Source organism: Musca autumnalis, unplaced genomic scaffold (genome assembly GCF_047663935.1).
Source record: "Musca autumnalis isolate F117 unplaced genomic scaffold, ASM4766393v1 scaffold_4, whole genome shotgun sequence".
NCBI classification, from domain to species: Eukaryota; Metazoa; Arthropoda; class Insecta; order Diptera; family Muscidae; genus Musca; species Musca autumnalis.
In genome coordinates, this window is record NW_027411977.1 from 238,795,738 (window position 1) to 238,816,359 (window position 20,622).

The 20,622-nt window shown below is 35.9% G+C and overlaps 1 protein-coding gene across 2 annotated transcripts in view; it reads left to right on the forward strand.

Annotated features, from left to right (window-relative positions):
• LOC141401275 (uncharacterized) overlaps window positions 1-20,622 on the forward strand; it is a 121,909-nt gene that overhangs the window by 99,741 nt on the left and 1,546 nt on the right. For both annotated transcript variants that reach the window (XM_073981367.1, XM_073981368.1), the window contains exons 2-4: window positions 14,583-14,954; window positions 15,021-15,185; window positions 15,283-15,383. In XM_073981367.1, coding sequence (XP_073837468.1) covers window positions 14,726-14,954; window positions 15,021-15,185; window positions 15,283-15,383 — 495 coding nt within the window. In that variant the 5' untranslated portion in view covers window positions 14,583-14,725. The remainder of the gene's footprint in view (window positions 1-14,582; window positions 14,955-15,020; window positions 15,186-15,282; window positions 15,384-20,622) is intronic.

Below are 20,622 nucleotides of genomic sequence, written 5' to 3' on the forward strand. Positions count from 1 at the left end.
AAGTCAACCAGTAAGGTTGTCTTCTATACAGAAGTCGACCAGTAAGCTCGTCTTCTATACAGAAGTCGACCAGTTGGCTCGTCTTCTATACAGAAGTCGACCAGTAAGCTCGTCTTCTATACAGAAGTCGACCAGTTGGCTCGTCTTCTATACAGAAGTCGACCATTTGGCTCGTCTTCTATACAGAAGTCGACCAGTAAGGTCGTCTTCTATACAGAAGTCGACCAGTAAGGTCGTCGTCTATACAGATATCGACCAGTAAAGTCGTCTTTTATACAGAAATCGACCAGTAACGTAGTCTTCTATACAGAAGTCGACCAGTAAGGTCGTCTTCTATACAGAAGTCGACCAGTAAGGTCGTCTTCTATGCAGAAGTCGACCAGTAAGGTCGTCTTCTATACAGAAGTCAACCAGTAAGGTCGTCTTCTATACAGAAGTCGACCAGTAGTGTCCTCTTCTATACAGAAGTCGACCAGTAAGGTCGTTTTCTATACAGAAGTCGACCAGTAAGTTCGTTTTCTATGCAGAAGTCGACCAGTAAGTTCGTTTTCTATGCAGAAGTCGACCTGTGGGCTCGTCTTCTATAAAGACGTCGTCTAGTAAGCTCGTCTTCTGTACAGAAGTCAACCAGTAAGATCGTCTTCTATACAGATAATAATGTCGAATTCTATACAGAAGTCGACCGGTAAGGTCGTCTTCTATACAGAAGTCCACCGGTAAGGTCGTCTTCTATACAGAAGTCGACCAGTAAGGTCGTCTTCTATACAGAAGTCGACCGGTAAGGTCGTCTTCAATACAGAAGTCGACCAGTAAGGTCGTCTTCTATACAGAATTGGACCAGTTAGTTCGTCTTCTATACAGAATTGGACCAGTTAGGTCGTCTTTTATACAGAATTCGACCAGTTAGGTCGTCTTTTATACAGAATTCGACCAGTTAGGTCGTCTTCTATACAGAAGTCGACAAATGAGGTCGTCTTCTATACAGAAGTCCGCAAATGATGTCGTCTTCTATACAGAAGTCGACCTATGAAATCGTCTTCTATACAGAAGTTGACCTATGAGGTCGTCTTCTACACAGAAATCGACCTATGATGTCGTCTTCTATACAGAAATCGAGGTCGTCTTCTATACAGAAATCGACCTATGAGGTCGTCTTCTACACAGAAGTCGACCTATGATACAGAATTCGACCAGTAAGGTCATCTTCTATACAGAAGTTGACCAGTAGGCTAGTCTTCTATACAGATGTCGACCAGTAGGCTAGTCTTCTATACAGAAGTCAACCAGTAAAGTCGTCTTCTATACAGAAGTCGACCAGTAAGGTCGTCTTCTATACAGAAGTCGACCAGAAAGTTCGTCTTCTATACAGAAGTCGACCGTCGTCGTCTTCTATACAGAAGTCGTCCATTAAAGTCGTCTTCTATACAGAGGTCGACCGTTAAAGTCGTCTTCTATACAGAAGTCGAGAGTAAGCTCCTCTTCTGTACAGAAGTCGACCAGTAGGCTCTTCTTCTATACAGAAGTCAACCAGTAAGGTCGTTTTCTATAAAGAAGTCAAGCAGTAAGGTCGTCTTCTATAAAAAAGTCAAGCACTAAGGTCGTCTTGTATACAGAAGTCGATCAGTAAGGTCGTCTTCTATACAGAAGTCAACCAGTAAGGTCGTCTTCTATACAGAAGTCGACCATTTGGCTCGTCTTCTATACAGAAGTCGACCAGTAAGGTCGTCTTCTATACAGAAGTCAACCAGTAAGGTTGTCTTCTATACAGAAGTCGACCAGTAAGCTCGTCTTCTATACAGAAGTCGACCAGTTGGCTCGTCTTCTATACAGAAGTCGACCAGTAAGCTCGTCTTCTATACAGAAGTCGACCAGTTGGCTCGTCTTCTATACAGAAGTCGACCATTTGGCTCGTCTTCTATACAGTTAGGTCGTGTTCTATACAGAAGTCGACCAGTAAGTTCGTCTTCTATACAAAAGTCGACCTATGAGGTCGTATTCTATACAAAAGTTGACAAATGAGGTCGTCTTCTATACAGAAGTCGACAAATGAGGTCGTCTTCTATACGGAAGTCGACAAATGAGGTCGTCTTCTATGCAGAAGTCGACCATTAAGGCCGTCTTCTATGCAGAAGTCGACCATTAAGGTCGTCTTTTATACAGAAGTCGAGCCGTAATGTCGTCTTCTATACAGAATTCAACCAGTAAGGCCGTCTTCTATACAGAAGTCGACCAGTAGGCTCGTCTTCTATAAAGACGTCATCCAGTAAGCTCGTCTTCTATACAGAAGCCAACCAGTAAGGTCGTCTTCTATACAGAAATCGACCAGGAAGCACGTCTTCTATATAGAAGTCGACCTGTAAGCTCGTCTTCAATACAGAAGTCGAACGTTATGGTCGTCTTCTATACAGAAGTCCACCAATAAAGTCGTCTTCTATACAGGGGTAGATATATTAGGTCGTCTTCTCTACAGAAGGCGACATATGATGTCCGCTTTTCTACAGAAGTCGACCAGTATGGTCGTTTTCTATTCAAAGGTCAACTATTAAGGTCGTCTTTTATATGTAAGGCGACCTATGAAGTCTTTTTCTATACATAAGCCGATCAATCAATTATCTCATCTTTAATTAGTTGCAAATCCCAAAAAAATAATTCGAACACCTTACCCATTTATTCTCTCCCGTTCTCTGATTCATAAATAAAATAATTTTGTCGCATTTCCCAAAATAAATAAATCTATTTTTAATTAATGAGAAAATAATTAACATCAGTCATACGACCAACCACCAACTTAACCTGACTAATGAAATAATTGACGAACAACAAAACGTCAAGAATTTGAAAAAGCTATCTAGCAATTAATAATTGCACAAATATGTAGAAGTGGCTGAGCAAAAAAACATGATTTCCCCTTAATAACAAATCGAATTAATTTCGCGTAAATCGAGTAATCAACGACGAGAAACGCAATAACAATTTCGCTAATTCGCAATCGAGTCAACAACGGAAAGAACATTTAGTCGGGATTATTGAATGTCAATGCCATTGCCACTGCCATCACTGGCCCGGCTCGGTGTTTGAAGCGGCAGATACATTTGTGCCACTTGGTATCAGTTTCAGTGCAAATGCCATAGCAGAATGTCAATTTCTCTCGAGTGGTTGGATGGCTGGCTGGCTGACTGCTGGCTAGTCATTTAGCCAGCCACCCAGCTAACTGTCTAATCGTTTCGTAATCGCCATGTCATTAGCTTAAGTTTTGCCAGTTTACTTCTTGACGATTAGCCCCGGCAGCTTGGTAAATGAAGAATTTGAAGTAGTGTGAGAGGGAGAGAGGTTGGGAGAGAGGGTAAATTAAACGATTTTGTTAATATAATAGGTTATGGTAAGGTAGTTTTGGGGCTCCCTATTTTATTCATAACCGAAATGGCATCATAAAAATCTTTTCGTACCAACCTAATATACAGCTGCATATTATGATATGTTTTTGTTAGTTTCTTTTAGAGAATAAATCGCTTAGAAAATGATTGTTGTATCATTTGGAAATTGGGTCACATGACCCACTTCCATGGCATTTAGTCGGTGGTGTTTTGAAGGCGTTTCAGTTAATGGTGCGAAACAACAATTCAAACACCATTAATTTTCTGTTCAAATGCTCTGAACAACTAACGGAATGGCTGCAGTCAAGGTTTTCGCAGCTGAAGTATGATTTTCCATGGAAAAGAATATGCGGATTATGTTTTCCTAGATATACGGTTTTTTATAGAAAAAAAGGTGATTTTGATAAGTCCGGATAAGGTTTTCTTATAGAAAATTTTATACGGATAAGGTTTTCGTATAAAAAATGTTATCCGGAAAAGGTCTCGAATAGATAATTTTTTACGGATAAGGTTTTCGTATAGAAAATGTTATCCGGATAAGGTTTTCGTATAGAAATGTTATCCGGATAAAGTTTTCGTATAGAAAATGTTATTCGGATAAGGTTTTCGTATAGAAAATCTTATCCGTATAAGGTTTTTGTATAGAATATTTTATCCGGATAAGGTTTTTCTATAGAAAATGTTTTCGTATAGAAAATGTTATCCGTATAAGGTTTTCGTATAGAAAATGTTATCCGGATAAGGTTTTCGTATAGAAGAGGTTATCCGGATAAGGTTTTCGTATAGAAAATGTTATCCGGATAAGGTTTTCATATAGAAAATGTTATCCGGATAAGGTTTTCGTATAGAAGAGGTTATCCGGATAAAGTTTTCGTATAGAAAATGTAATCCGGATAAGATTTTCGTATAGAAAATGTTATCCGGATAAGGTTTTCGTATAGAAATGTTATCCGGATAAAGTTTTCGTATAGAAAATGTTATTCGGATAAGGTTTTCGTATAGAAAATCTTATCCGTATAAGGTTTCTGTATAGAATATTTTATCCGGATAAGGTTTTCGTATAGAAAATGTTATCCGGATAAGGTTTTCGTATAGAAGAGGTTATCCGGATAAAGTTTTCGTATAGAAAATGTAATCCGGATAAGGTTTTCGTATAGAAGAGGTTATCCGGATAAGGTTTTCGTATAGAAAATGTTATCCGGATAAGGTTTTCTTATAGAAAACATTATCTGGATAAAGTTTTCTTATAGAAAATGTTATCCGGATAAGGTTTTCATATAGAAAATGTTATCCGGATAAGGTTTTCATATAGAAAATGTTATCCGGATATTGTTTTCTTATAGAAAGTGTTATATGGATAAGGTTTTCGTATAGAAAATGTTATCCGGATAAAGTTTTCGTATAGAAAATGTTTTCCGGATAAGGGTTTCGTATAGAAAATGTTATCCGGATAAGGCTTTCGTATAGAATATGTTATCCGGATAAGGTTTGCGTATAGAAAGTGTTATCCGGATAATGTTTTCTTATAGAAAGTGTTATCCGGATAATGTTTTCTTATAGAAAATGTTATCCGGATAAGGTTTTCATATAGAAAATATTACCCGGATAATATTTTCTTATAGAAATTTTTATCTGGATAAGGTTTTCGTATAGAAAATGTTAGCCGGATAAGGTTTTCGTATAGAAAATGTTATCCGGGTAAGGTTTTCGTATAGAAAATATTACCCGGATAATATTTTCTTATAGAAATTTTTATCTGGATAAGGTATTCGTATAGAAAATGTTATCCGGATAAGGTTTTCGTATAGAAAATGTTATCCGGATAAGGTTTTCGTATAGAAAATGTTATCCGGATAAGGTTTTCGTATAGAAAATGTTATCCGGATAAGGTTTTCGTATAGAAAATGTTATCCGGATAAGGTTTTCGTATAGAAAATGTTATCCGGATAAGGTTTTCGTATAGAAAATGTTATCCGGATAAGGTTTTCGTAAAGAAAATGTTTTCCGGATAAGGTTTTCGTATAGAAAATGTTATCCGGATAAGGTTTTCGTATAGAAAATGTTATCCGGATTAGGTTTTCGTATGGAAAATGTTATCCGGACAAGGTTTTCGTATAGAAAATGTTATCCGGATAAGGTTTTCGTATAGAAAATGTTATCCGGATAAGGTTTTCGTATAGAAAATATTATCCGGATAAGGTTTTCGTATAGAAAATATTATCCGGATAAGGTTTTCGTATAGAAAATGTTATCCGGATAAGGTTTTCGTATAGAAAATGTTATCCGGATAAGGTTTTCGTATAGAAAATGTTATCCGGATAAGGTTTTCGTATAGAAAATGTTATCCGGATAAGGTTTTCGTATAGAAAATGTTATCCGGATAAGGTTTTCGTATAGAAAATGTTATCCGGATAAGGTTTTTGTATAGAAAATGTTATCCGCATAACGTTTTTGTATAGAAAATGTTATCCGGATAAGGTTTTCGTATAGAAAATGTTATCCGGATAAGGTTTTCGTATAGAAAATGTTATCCGGATAAGGTTTTCGTATAGAAAATGTTATCCGGATAAGGTTTTCGTATAGAAAATGTTATCCGGATAAGGCTTTCGTATAGAAAATGTTATCCGGATAAGGTTTTCGTATAGAAAATGTTATCCGGATAAGGTTTTTGTATAGAAAATGTTATCCTGATAAGGTTGTTGTATAGAAAATGTTATCCGGATAAGGTTTTTGTATAGAAAATGTTATCCGGATAAGGTTTTCGTATAGAAAATGTTATCCGGATAAGGTTTTCGTATAGAAAATGTTATCCGGATAAGGTTTTCGTATAGAAAATTTTATCCGGATAAGGTTTTCGTATAGAAAATGTTATCCGGATAAGGTTTTCGTATAGAAAATGTTATCCGTATAGAAAATGTTATCCGGATAAGGTTTTCGTATAGAAAATGTTATCCGGATAAGGTTTTCATATAGAAAATGTTATCCAGATAAGGTTTTCATATAGAAAATGTTATCCAGATAAGGTTTTCATATAGAAAATGTTATCTGGATAAGGTTTTCGTATAGAAAATGTTATCTGGATAAGGTTTTCGTATAGAAAATGTTATCCGGATAAAGTTTTCGTGTAGAAAATTTTAGCCGGATAAGGTTTTCGTATAGAAAATGTTATCTGGATAAAGTTTTATTATAGAAAATGTTATCCGGATAAGGTTTTCATATAGAAAATGTTATCTGGATAAGATTTTCATATAGAAAATGTTATCCGGATAAGGTTTTCATATAGAAAATGTTATCTGGATAAGGTTTTCATATAAAAATGTTATCCGGATAAGGTTTTCGTATAGAAAATGTTATCCGGATAAGGTTTTTGTATAGAAAATGTTATCCGGATAAGGTTTTTGTATAGAAAATGTTATCCGGATAAGGTTTTCGTATAGAAAATGTTATCCGGATAAGGTTTTCGTATAGAAAATGTTATCCGGATAAGGTTTTCGTATAGAAAATGTTATCCGGATAAGGTTTTCGTATAGAAAATGTTATCCGTATAGAAAATGTTATCCGGATAAGGTTTTCGTATAGAAAATGTTATCCGGATAAGGTTTTCATATAGAAAATGTTATCCAGATAAGGTTTTCATATAGAAAATGTTATCTGGATAAGGTTTTCATATAGAAAATGTTATCTGGATAAGGTTTTCGTATAGAAAATGTTATCCGGATAAAGTTTTCGTGTAGAAAATTTTAGCCGGATAAGGTTTTCGTATAGAAAATGTTATCTGGATAAAGTTTTATTATAGAAAATGTTATCCGGATAAGGTTTTCATATAGAAAATGTTATCTGGATAAGGTTTTCATATAGAAAATGTTATCCGGATAAGGTTTTCATATAGAAAATGTTATCTGGATAAGGTTTTCATATAAAAATGTTATCCGGATAAGGTTTTCGTATAGAAAATGTTGTCTGGATAAGGTTTTCATATAGAAAATGTTATCTGGATAAGGTTTTCATATAGAAAATGTTATCCGGATAAGGTTTTCATATAGAAAATGTTATCTGGATAAGGTTTTCATATAGAAAATGTTATCTGGATAAGGTTATCGTATAGAAAATGTTATCCGGATAAGGTTTTCGTATAGAAAATGTTATCCGGATAAGGTTTTCGTATAGAAAATGTTATCCGGATAAGGTTTTCGTATAGAAAATGTTATCCGGATAAGGTTTTCGTATAGAAAATGTTATCCAGATAAGGTTTTCGTATGTAAAATGTTATCCGGATAAGGTTTTCGTATAGAAAATGTTATCCGGATAAGGTTTTCGTATAGAAAATGTTATCCGGATAAGGTTTTCGTATAGAAAATGTTATCCGGATAAGGTTTTCGTATAGAAAATGTTATCCGGATAAGGTTTTACCATAGGGAGTTTTTTTCTTACCGAAAATTTTATACAGATAAGGATTTCTCATAGAAAATGTTATTCGGAAAAATATTTTCAAATAAGTTTTTCGTATTAGTCAAATATTATCCGTCTAATAATTTAATTTCCTCTTGAAATTAATCAGATTTTTTTGTTGTCATAACCCAAATCCACTTCTCATATTTCATTCCTTTCTCCAAAAAAGAAACAAAGACCGACCGACATTCCCTTGTGACATTTCTTTATTACAATATTCTCCATAATGACATTATTCCCATCGATGGATGAAATCTAATCTATCCGCGCCTGGAATATGCATTGTTTTAGTTTGTTATGTTGCTTTTGTTGTTGTCTTTTTTCTCCATTCATAATCAAACTCTTTAACATATCAATCGAGTCGAGAAGTTTGGCTTACTTTGCGACGACCACCATTCATTTTCTGCTGGAAATGTTTTTGTTGTTTTTTTTTTTCATTGTCACGATTTTTACCCAGAAATGAGGAAAACTACAATAACAACGAGTACAACACGAATTGATTGCCACCAACCGGCATCTAACAAAAAATAACAACCAACATAAATTTGTCCAACAAAAGTGTTATGTGGGAGCTTTGGGCCACAATAACAAAAACAGAAGACTCGGAAAAACAACAAAAACAACAGATAGGCTGGTTGTCGGTGGTGGTCTGATTAAACTACAAGTGGTGGCACGGCATGAGTTTAAGGAAACAAGCTAAAGGAAAATGTTAATAAAAACGTGAGCTAAAGGTGGCACAAAAGAAATGTTATTAAAATGGCCCAGTTACATGACACGGGGTCCGGTCAAAGCTGACGGAAACGAAATTTAGACGAATTTCAGAGAATTTTAAATTGTTTCTTTTTTTACAACAAAATGTTAACGGTTAACAGTTTCAAAAGGAACATATTAAAGTATACAAAAAGACATAAAAGGCTAAACATTTCTTAGGATACCTTACCGGGATAATTTTATTATAAGGAAAATGTATCCGCTAACATTTTTATAAGAAATCCTTATCCGGATAATATCTTCTATAAAAACCCATTCCGTATATTTTCTATAAAAAAGCTATATCGAGATTATTTTATCAAGAAAATATTTTCCTAGAGGAAACCCCTATGAGAAAACCTTAACCGTATACAATTTTCTATAAGCAAACCTTATCCAGATAACATTATCTATTAGAAAACCTTTATAAAAAACATTTTCTAGAAGAGAACCTTATCCGAATAATTTTTTATAAGAAAACCTTATCCGAATAACATTTTCTATAAGAAAACCTTATCCGGATAATATTTTCTATAAGAAAACCTTATCCGGATAAAATTTTTACAAGAATACCTTATCCGGATAACACTTTCTATAAGAAAACCTTATCCGGATAAAATTTTCTATATGAAAACCTTATCCGGATAACATTTTCTATAAGGAAAACTCATCCAGATAACATTTTCTGTAAGAAAACCTAATCCGGATAACATTTTCTATAAGAAATCCTTATCCGGAATATATTTTCTATAAGAAAACGTTATCCGGATAACATTCTCTATGAGAAATCTTTATCCGGATATCATTTTCTATAAGAAAACCTTATCCGGATAACATTTTCTATAAGAAATCCTTATCCGGAATAAGAAAACGTTATCCGGATAACATTCTCTATGAGAAATCTTTATCCGGATATCATTTTCTATTAGAAAACCTTATCCGGATAACATGTTCTATAAGAAAGCCTTATCCGAATAACATTTTCTATACGAAAACCTTATCCGGATAACATTTTCTATACGAAAACCTTATCCGGATAACATTTTCTATAAGAAACCCTTATTTGGATAACATCTTCTATAAGAAAACCTTATCCGGATAACATTTTTTACAAGAATACCTTATCTGCTAACAGTTTCTATAAGGAAACCTTTCCAGATAAAAGTTTCTATAAGAAAACCTTATCCGGATAACATTTTCTATAAGAAAACCTTATCCGGATAACATTTTCTATAAGAAAACCTTATCCGGTTAACATTTTCTATAAGAAAACCTTATCCGGATAACACTTTCTATAAGAAAACCTTATCCGGATAACATTTTCTATAAGAAAACCTTATTTGGATAACATCTTCTATAAGAAAACCTTATCCGGATAACATTTTTTACAAGAATACCTTATCTGGATAATATTTTCTATAAGAAAACCTTATCCTGCTAACAGTTTCTATAAGGAAACCTTTCCAGATAAAATTTTCTGTAAGAAAACCATATCCGGATAACACTTTTTATAAGAAAACCTTATCCGAATAACTTTTTCTATGAGAAAACCTTATCCGAGTAACATTTCCTATAAGAAAACCTTATCCGGGTAACATTTTCTATTCGAAACCCTTATCCGAATAACATTTTCTATAAGAAAACTTTACCTGGATAACATTTTCTATAAAAAAACCTTATCCGGATAACATTTTCTATAAGAAAACCTTATCCTAATAGCATTTTCTATAAGAAATCCTTATCCGGAATATATTTTCTATAAGAAAACGTTATCCGGATAACATTCTCTATGAGAAAACCTTATCCGGATAACAATTTCCATAAGAAAACCTTATCCGGATAACATTTTCTATAAGAAAATCTTATCCGGATAAAATTTTCTGTGAAAACCTTACCCGGATAACATTCTCTGTAAGAAATCTTTAACATTTTCTATGGGAAAATCTTATCCGGGTAACATTTTCTATACGAAAACCTTATTCGGATAACTTTTTCTATAAGAAAACATTATCCGGATAACTTTTTCTATAAGAAAACCTTATCCTAATAGCATTTTCTATAAGAAAGCCTTATCCGGATAATATTTTCTATAAGAACATTTATAACATTTTCTATAAGAATCCTTATCCGGATAACATTTTCTATAAGAAAAGATTATGCGAATAACATTTTCTATCAGAAAACCTTATGCGGATAACATTTTCTATAGGAAGGCCTTATCCGGATAACATTTTCTATTAGAAAACCTTATCCGGATAACATTTTCTATAAGAAAGCCTTATCCGAATAACATTTTCTATAAGAAAACCTTATCCGGATAACACTTTCTATAAGAAAACCTTATCCGGATAACATTTTCTATAAGAAACCCTTATTTGGATAACATCTTCTATAAGAAAACCTTATCCGGATAACATTTTTTACAAGAATACCTTATCTGCTAACAGTTTCTATAAGGAAACCTTTCCAGATAAAAGTTTCTATAAGAAAACCTTATCCGGATAACATTTTCTATAAGAAAACCTTATCCGGATAACATTTTCTATAAGAAAACCTTATCCGGATAACATTTTCTATAAGAAAACCTTATCCGGATAACACTTTCTATAAGAAAACCTTATCCGGATAACATTTTCTATAAGAAAACCTTATTTGGATAACATCTTCTATAAGAAAACCTTATCCGGATAACATTTTTTACAAGAATACCTTATCTGGATAATATTTTCTATAAGAAAACCTTATCCTGCTAACAGTTTCTATAAGGAAACCTTTCCAGATAAAATTTTCTGTAAGAAAACCATATCCGGATAACATTTTTTATAAGAAAACCTTATCCGAATAACTTTTTCTATGAGAAAACCTTATCCGAGTAACATTTCCTATAAGAAAACCTTATCCGGGTAACATTTTCTATTCGAAACCCTTATCCGAATAACATTTTCTATAAGAAAACTTTACCTGGATAACATTTTCTATAAAAAAAACCTTATCCGGATAACATTTTCTATAAGAAAACCTTATCCTAATAACATTTTCTATAAGAAAACCTTATCCGGATAACATTTTCTACAAGAAAAACCAATCCGGATGACAATTTCCATAAGAAAACCTTATCCGGATAACATTTTCTATGAGGAAACTTCATCTGGATAACATTTTCTATAAGAAAACCTTATTCGGATAACATTTTCTATAAGGAAACCTAATCCGGATAACATTTTCTATAAGAAAACCTTATCCGGATAACATTTTCTATAAGGAAAACCCATCCAGATAACATTTTCTGTAAGAAAACCTAATCCGGATAACATTTTCTATACGAAAACCTTATCCGGATAACATTTTCTATACGAAAACCTTATCCGGATAACATTTTCTATACGAAAACCTTATCCGGATAACATAATCTATATGAAAACCTTATCCGGATAACATTTTCTATAAGAAAGCCTTATCCGGAATATATTTTCTATAAGAAAACGTTATCCGGATAACATTCTCTATGAAAAATCTTTATCCGGATATCATTTTCTATACGAAAACCTTATCCGGAATATATTTTCTATAAGAAAACGTTATCCGGATAACATTTTCTATAAGAAAGCCTTATCCGGAATATATTTTCTATAAGAAAACCTTATCCGGATAACATAATCTATATGAAAACCTTATCCGGATAACATTTTCTATACGAAAACCTTATCCGGAATATATTTTCTATAAGAAAACGTTATCCGGATAACATTCTCTATGAGAAATCTTTATCCGGATATCATTTTCTATACGAAAACCTTATCCGGAATATATTTTCTATAAGAAAACCTTATCCGGATAACATTTTCTATAAGAAAGCCTTATCCGGATAATATTTTCTATAAGAACATTTATAAAATTTTCTATAAGAAAACCTTATCCGGATAACATTTTCTATAAGAAACACTTATGCGGATAACATTTTCTATTAGAAACCCTTATCCGAATAACATTTTCTATAAGAAAACCTTATCCTAATAGCATTTTTATTTATGTTTATTTATTTATTTATGTTTTCTACACAACAAGACATTAATCTTATAATTAAAGTGTAGATGTATAATCAGAAAAAATCAGAAAAATTTTCTATAAGAAAACCTTATCCGGATAACATTTTCTATAAGAAAAACCAATCCGGATAACAATTTCCATAAGAAATTCTTATCCGGATAACATTTTCTATGAGGAAACTTCATCTGGATAACATTTTCTATAAGAAAACCATATCCGGATAACATTTTCTATAAGGAAACCTAATCCGGATAACATTTTCTATAAGAAACCCTTATCCGGATAACATTTTCTATAAGGAAAACTCATCCAGATAACATTTTCTGTAAGAAAACCTAATCCGGATAACATTTTCTATAAGAAAACCTTATCCGGATAACATTTTCTATAAGAAAAACCAATCCGGATAACAATTTCCATAAGAAAACCTTATCCGGATAACATTTTCTATAAGAAAATCTTATCCGGATAAAATTTTCTGTGAAAACCTTACCCGGATAACATTCTCTGTAAGAAATCTTTAACATTTTCTATGGGAAAATCTTATCCGGGTAACTTTTTCTATAAGAAAACATTATCCGGATAACTTTTTCTATAAGAAAACCTTATCCTAATAGCATTTTCTATAAGAAAGCCTTATCCGGATAATATTTTCTATAAGAACATTTATAACATTTTCTATAAGAATCCTTATCCGGATAACATTTTCTATAAGAAAAGATTATGCGAATAACATTTTCTATCAGAAAACCTTATGCGGATAACATTTTCTATAGGAAAGCCTTATCCGGATAACATTTTCTATACGAAAACCTTATCCGGATAACATTTTCTATACGAAAACCTTATCCGGATAACATTTTCTATAAGAAAACATTATGCGGATAACATTTTCTATAAGAAAACCTTATGCGGATAACATTTTCTATACGAAAACCTTATCCGGATAACATTTTCTATACGAAAACCTTATCCGGATAACATTTTCTATACGAAAACCTTATCCGGATAACATAATCTATATGGAAACCTTATCCGGATAAAATTTTCTATAAGAAAGCCTTATCCGGAATATATTTTCTATAGGAAAACCTTATCCGGATAACATTTTCTATAGGAAAACCTTATCCGGATAACATTTTCTATAAGAAAACCTTATCCAGATAACATTTTCTATAGGAAAACCTTATCCGGATAACATTTTCTATAAGAAACCCTTATGCGGATAACATTTTCTATAGAAAAATCTTATCCGGATAACATTTTCTATAGGAAAACCTTATCCGGATAACATTTTCTATAAGAAAACCTTAACCGGATAGCATTTTCTATAAGAAAACCTTATCCGGATAACATTTTCTATAAGAAAGCCTTATCCGGATAACATATTCTAAAAGAAAACCATATCCGGATAAAATCTTCTTTAAGAAAACCTTATCCAAATAACTTTTTCTATAAGAAAACCTTATCCGAATAACATTTTCTTTAAGAAAACTTTTTCCGGATAACATTTCCTATAAGAAAACCTTATCCGGATAACATTCCCTATAAGAAAACCTTATCCGGATAACATTTTCTATAAGAAAACCTTATCCGGATAACATTTTCTATAAGAAAACCTTATCCGGATAACATTTTCTATAAGAAAACCTTATCCGGATAACATTTTCTATAAGAAAACCTTATCCGGATAACATTTTCTATTAGAAAACCTTATCCGGATAACATTTTCTATAAAAACACTTTATCCGGATAACATTCTCTATAAGAAAACCTTATCCGTATAACATTTTCTATAAGAAAACCCTATTCGGATAACATTTTGTACACGAAAACCTTATTCGAATAGAATTTTCCATAAGAAAATTTACAAAACGTAGACGATTTTTGACCTAGTTATCCTGAAAATAACATTCTAATAATTATTTTTCTAATATTCGTCCTTTTTCTTTTTCCTTTCAGCCTGTTTGATCTCGTTTCTATACCAAATATCTACAAATATTTCCTGTATTGCCCATTGTAGCAACGTTTAGCACTAAACTCCAAACAATTATCATCTGTGTTTTTTGTGGGCCCTCCCGGTCGACTATGGTGATCACCAAAACATGGCCAAATCGAAAATTGCTCTCTATGCTGCCGGCGTAACTTGTGTGGGTTTCATTTGCTTTGCCCTGGCCTCAGCTGCCATTGGTATACCAATTTGGGGTTATTACGATTCACCCTCAGGAGGTTATGATTTTGATCATGGCTATTTTGGGCCATTTAAAGTGTGCAAACAATTGGCCTACAATCGGGAGAAGTGTGGCAATGATGTATCGAAATTTAGACTGTCATGTAAGTAGACCAAAGCCAATTAGTTCTTGAGGTCTTTATTTAATTCGGAAAATTTGTTACTTTTAGCGGCCATTTTCATAAGCGGCATAATGGCCATACTGAGCTCCACAGCCTTGGGTCTGTTCTGTGTGTTGTCTGTTATACAGATTGCCATGATATCGTCACGTGAGAAGGTTGTTATGTCATACACATCATTGGTAATGACAAAGTTAATATTGGCTTTAGCAGCGGGTAAGTTTTTAAGTGGTTTTCTATCCATTTGTATTTGGATTCACTTTATTCTTGTGGTTGTTGATGTTGTTTTTTTGTTTTTGTTTGTTTCTCTTAGGTATGTTGGCATTGGTGGCCACTGTTATGTTTGCTGTACAAATTGATGAATCGGAAAAATATGGTTTCCGTGTTTCGAGAGGGATATCATTTTATTTACAGGTAAGTTAGAAGTAAATCAAGTACAAGAATTTGTTTTTTTTTCTGCTCGAAGGATCAACTAATTTAACCTTTTATGGCCTCTGAACCTTTTATATAGACCCGTCTATAGAACCTTTCTAAAATGGGCGATTCTATAGACTTTTTCCAAAAGAAAGGATGCCTCTTTAGATCCTTTTGGAAAGAAAGGGTGCTTCTATTGACCCTTTCTCTAAGAAAGGGTACTTCTATTGACCCTTTCTCCATGAAAGGGTGCTTCTATTGACCCATTTTCTAAGAAAGGGTACTTCTTCTGACCCTTTCTCCAAGAAATTGTGCTTCAGTTGACCCTTTCTCCAAGAAAAGGGTGCTTCTACTGACCCTTTCTCCAAGAAAGGTTGCTTCTATTGACCCTTTTTCCAAGAAAGGGTGCTTCTATTTATCCTTTCTCCAAGAAAGGGTGCTTCTTTTGACCCTTTCTTCAAGAAAGGGTGCTTCTATTGATCCTTCCTCTAAGAAAGGGTACTTCTATTGACCCTTTTTCTAAGAAAGGGTACTTCTATTGACCCTTTCTCCATGAAAGGGTGCTTCTATTGACCCTTTTTCTAAGAAAGGGTACTTCTTCTGACCCTTTATCCAAGAAAGGGTGCTTCTATTGATCCTTTCTCCAAGAAATTGTGCTTCAATTGACCCTTTCTCCAAGAAAAGGGTACTTCTTCTGACCCTTTCTCCAAGAAAGGGTGCTTCTATTGATCCTTTCTCCAAGAAAGGGTGCTACTATTGACCTTTTCTCCAAGAAAGGGTGCTTCTTTTGACCCTTTCTCCAAGAAAGGGTGCTTCTATTGATCCTTCCTCTAAGAAAGGGTACTTCTATTGACCCCTTCTCCATGAAAGGGTACTTCTATTGACCCTTTCTCCATGAAAGGGTGCTTCTATTGACCCTTTCTCCATGAAAGGGTGCTTCTATTAAACCTTTCTTCAACACCATTTTGACCCTTTCTCTAAGAAAGGGAACTTCTATTGACCATTTCTCCATGAAAGCGTGCTTCTATTGACCCTTTTTTCAATACCCTTTTGAACCTTTCTCCAAGAAAGGATGTTTCTTTTGAACCTTTCTCCAATACCTGTTCTCCAGGAAACTGTGCTTCTCTTGACCCTTTTTCCAAGAAAGTGTTCTTCTATTGATATTTTCTCAAAGAAAGGTTGCTTCTATGGACCCTTTCTCCAAAAAAGGGTAACTCTATGGATCCTTTCTCCAAGAAAGGGTGCTTCTATTCACCCTTTCTTCATGACCCTTTCTCCAAGAAAAGGTGTTTCTATTGACCTTTTCTCCAAGAAAAGGTGTTTCTATAGACCCTTTCTGAGGGAAAGGGTTCTTCTATAGACCCTTTCTGAGGTAAAGGGTTCTTCTATAGACCCTTTCTAAGGGAAAGGGTGCTTCTGTAGACCCTTTCTGAGGGAAAGGGTTCTTCTATAGACCCTTTCTGAGGTAAAGGGTTCTTCTATAGACCCTTCCCGAGGGAAACTTTTCTGGGCGAAAGGGTGCTTCTATAGACCACTCATTAGGGAAAGGGTGCTTCTATAGACCACTCTTTAGGGAAAGGGTGCTTCTATAGACCACTCATTAGGGAAAGGGTGCTTCTATAGACCACTCATTAGGGAAAGGGTGCTTCTATAGACTCTTTCTGAGGGAAACGGTGGTTCTATAGACCCTTTCTAAGGGAAAAGGTGCTTCTATAGACCCTTTCCGAGGGATACGGTATTTCTGTATACCTGTTATGAGGGGAAGGGTGCTTCTATAGACCTGTTATGAGGGGAAGGGTGCTTCTATAGACCTTTTCCGAAGGAAAAGGTGCTTCTAGTCACCCTTTCTGAGGGAAAGGGTGCTTCTGTAGACTCTTTCTGTGGGAATGGGTGCTTCTATATGCCCTTTCTGAGGGAAAGGGTGCTTCTATAGGCTCTTTCTGAGGGAAAGGGTGCTTCTATAGGCCCTTTCTGAGGGAAGGATGCTTCTTTAGACACTACCAGGGGGAAAGGGTGCTTCTATAGATCCTTTAGAGGGAAAGGGTGCTTCTGTAGACCCTTTCTGTGGGAAAGGGTGCTTCTATAGACCCTTTCTGAGGGAAAGGGTGCTTCTATAGACCTTTTCTGAGGGAAAGGGTGCTTCTATCGACCCTTTATGAGGGAAAGGGTGCTTCTATAGACCCTTTATGAGGGAAAGAGTGCTTCTATAGACCCTTTCTGAGGGAAAGGGTGCTTCTATAGACCTTTTCTGAGGGAAAGGGTGCTTCTATCGACCCTTTATGAGGGAAAGGGTGCTTCTATAGACCCTTTATGAGGGAAAGAGTGCTTCTATAGACCCTTTATGATAGAAAGGGTGCTTCTATAGACACTTTATGAGGGAAAGGGTGCTTCTATAGACCCTTTATGAGGGAAAGGGTGCTTCTATAGACCCTTTATGAGGGAAAGGGTGCTTCTATAGACCCTTTATGAGGGAAAGGGTGCTTCTATAGACCCTTTATGAGGGAAAGGGTGCTTCTATAGACCCTTTATGAGGGAAAGGGTGCTTCTATAGACCCTTTATGAGGGAAATGTGAGGGAAAAGGTAATTCTGTAGACGCTTTCTGAGGAAGTTGCTTCTTTAGACCCTTTCTGAGGAAAAGTGTGCTTCTTTAGACCCTTTATGAGGAAAAGGGTGGTTCTATTGACCCTTTCTGAGGGAAGGGTGCTTCTGTAGACCCTTTCAGGGGAAAATTGTGCTTCTGTAGACCCTTTCAGGGGAAATGGTGCTTCTGTGGACCCTTTCTGAGGGAAAGGTTGCTTTTATAGACCCTTTCTGAGAAAAAGGGTGTTTCTATAGACCCCTTCTGAGGGAAAGGGTGCTTATATAGACCCTTTCTGAGGGAAAGAGTGTTTCTATAGACCCTTCCTGAGGGAAAGGGTGTTTCTATAGACCCTTTCTGAGGGAAAGGGTGCTTCTATAGACCCTTTCTGAGGGAAAGAGTGTTTCTATAGACCCTTCCTGAGGGAAAGGGTGTTTCTATAGACCCTTTCTGAGGGAAAGGGTGCTTCTATAGACCCTTTCTGAGGGAAGGGTGCTTCTGTAGACCCTTTCAGGGGGAAATTGTGCTTCTGTAGACCCTTTCTGAGGGAAAGAGTGTTTCTATGGACCCTTCCTGAGGGAAAGGGTGCTTCTATAGACCCTTTCTGAGGGTAAGGTTGCTTCTATAGACCCTTTCTGAGGAAAATGGTGCCTCTATAGACTCTTTCTGAGGGAAATGGTGCTTCTATAGAGCCTTTCCAAGGGAAAGGGTGCTTCTATAGACCCTTTCCGAGGGAAAGGGTGCTTCTGTAGACCCTTTCCGAGGGAAAGGGTGCTTCTGTAGACCCTTTCTGAGGGAAAGGGTGCTTCTGTAGACCCTTTCTGAGGGAAAGGGTGCTTCTGTAGACCCTTTTCTATGGAAAGGGTGCTTCTATAGACCCTTTTTGAGGAAAAGGGTTCTTGTATAGATCCTTTCCTATGGAAAGGGTGCTTCTATAGACCCTTTCCTATGGAAAGGGTGTTTCTATAGACTCTTTATGAGAGAAAGGGTGCTTCTATAGACCCTTTCTGATTGAAAGGGTGCTTCTATAGAACCTTTGTCATGGAAAAGGTGCTTGTATAGACCCTTTCTGATTGAAAGGGTGCTTCTATAGATCCTTTGTCATGGAAAAGGTGCTTGTATAGACCCTTTGTGATGGAAAAGGTGCTTGTACAGACCCTTTATGAGAGAAAGGGTGCTTCTATAGACCTTTTCTGATGGAAAAGGTGCTTCTATACACCATTTCTGATTAAAAGGGTGCTTCTATAGACCCTTTGTGATGGAAAAGGTGCTTGTATAGAACCTTTGTGATGGAAAAGGTGCTTGTACAGACCCTGTATGAGGGAAAGTGTTCTTCTATAGACCTTTTCTGATGGAAAAGGTGCTTCTATAGACCCTTTCTGAGGGAAAGGGTGATTCTATTGACCCTTTCTGAGGAAAAGTTGCTTCTTTAGACCCTTTCTGAGGAAAAGGGTGCTTCTTTAGACCCTTTCTGAGGAAAAGGGTGCTTCTATAGACCCTTTCTGAGGGAAGGGTTGCTTCTTTAGACCCTTTCTGAGGGAAAGCGTGCTTCCATACACGCTTTATGAGAGAAAGTTTGCTTCTGTAGACCTTTCCTGAGGGAAAGGGTGCTTCTGTAGACCTCTTCTGTGGGAAAGGGTGCTTCTATAGACCCTTTCTGAGGGAAAGGGTGCTTCTATAGACCCTTTCTGAGGAAAAGGGTGCTTCTATAGACCCTTTCTGAGGGAAGGTTGCTTCTGTAGACCCTTTCAGGGGGAAATGGTGCTTCTGTGGACCCTTTCTGAGGGAAAGGGTGCTTTTATAGAGCCTTTCTTAGGGAAAGAGTGTTTCTATAGACCCTTCCTGAGGGAAAGGGTGCTTCTATAGACCCTTTCTGAGGGAAAGGGTGCTTCTATAGACCCTTTCTGAGGAAAAGGGTGCTTCTATAGACTCTTTCTGAGGGAAATGGTGCTTCTATAGAGCCTTTCCGAGGGAAAGGGTGCTTCGATAGACCCTTTCCGAGGGAAAGGGTGCTTCTGTAGACCCTTTCCGAGGGAAAGGGTGCTTCTGTAGACCCTTTCCGAGGGAAAGGGTGCTTCTGTAGACCCTTTCTGAGGGAAAGGGTGCTTCTGTAGACCCTTTCCTATGGAAAGGGTGCTTCTATAGACCCTTTTTGAGGAAAAGGGTTCTTCTATAGACCTTTCTAAGGGAAAAGGTGCTTCTATAGACCCTTTCCGAGGGATACGGTATTTCTGTATACCTGTTATGAGGGGAAGGGTGCCTCTATAGACCTGTTATGAGGGGAAGGGTGCTTCTATAGACCTTTTCCGAGGGAAAAGGTGCTTCTAGACACCCTTTCTGAGGGAATGGGTGCTTCTATATGCCCTTTCTGAGGGAAAGGGTGCTTCTATAGTCCCTTTCTGCAAGAAAGGGTGCTTCTATAGTCCCTTTCTGCAAGAAAGGGTGCTTCTATAGTCCCTTTCTGCAAGAAAGGGTGCTTCTATAGTCCCTTTCTGCAAGAAAGGGTGCTTCTATAGTCCCTTTCTGCAAGAAAGGGTGCTTCTATAGTCCCTTTCTGCAAGAAAGGGTGCTTCTATAGTCCCTTTCTGCAAGAAAGGGTGCTTCTATAGTCCCTTTCTGCAAGAAAGGGTGCTTCTATAGTCCCTTTCTGCAAGAAAGGG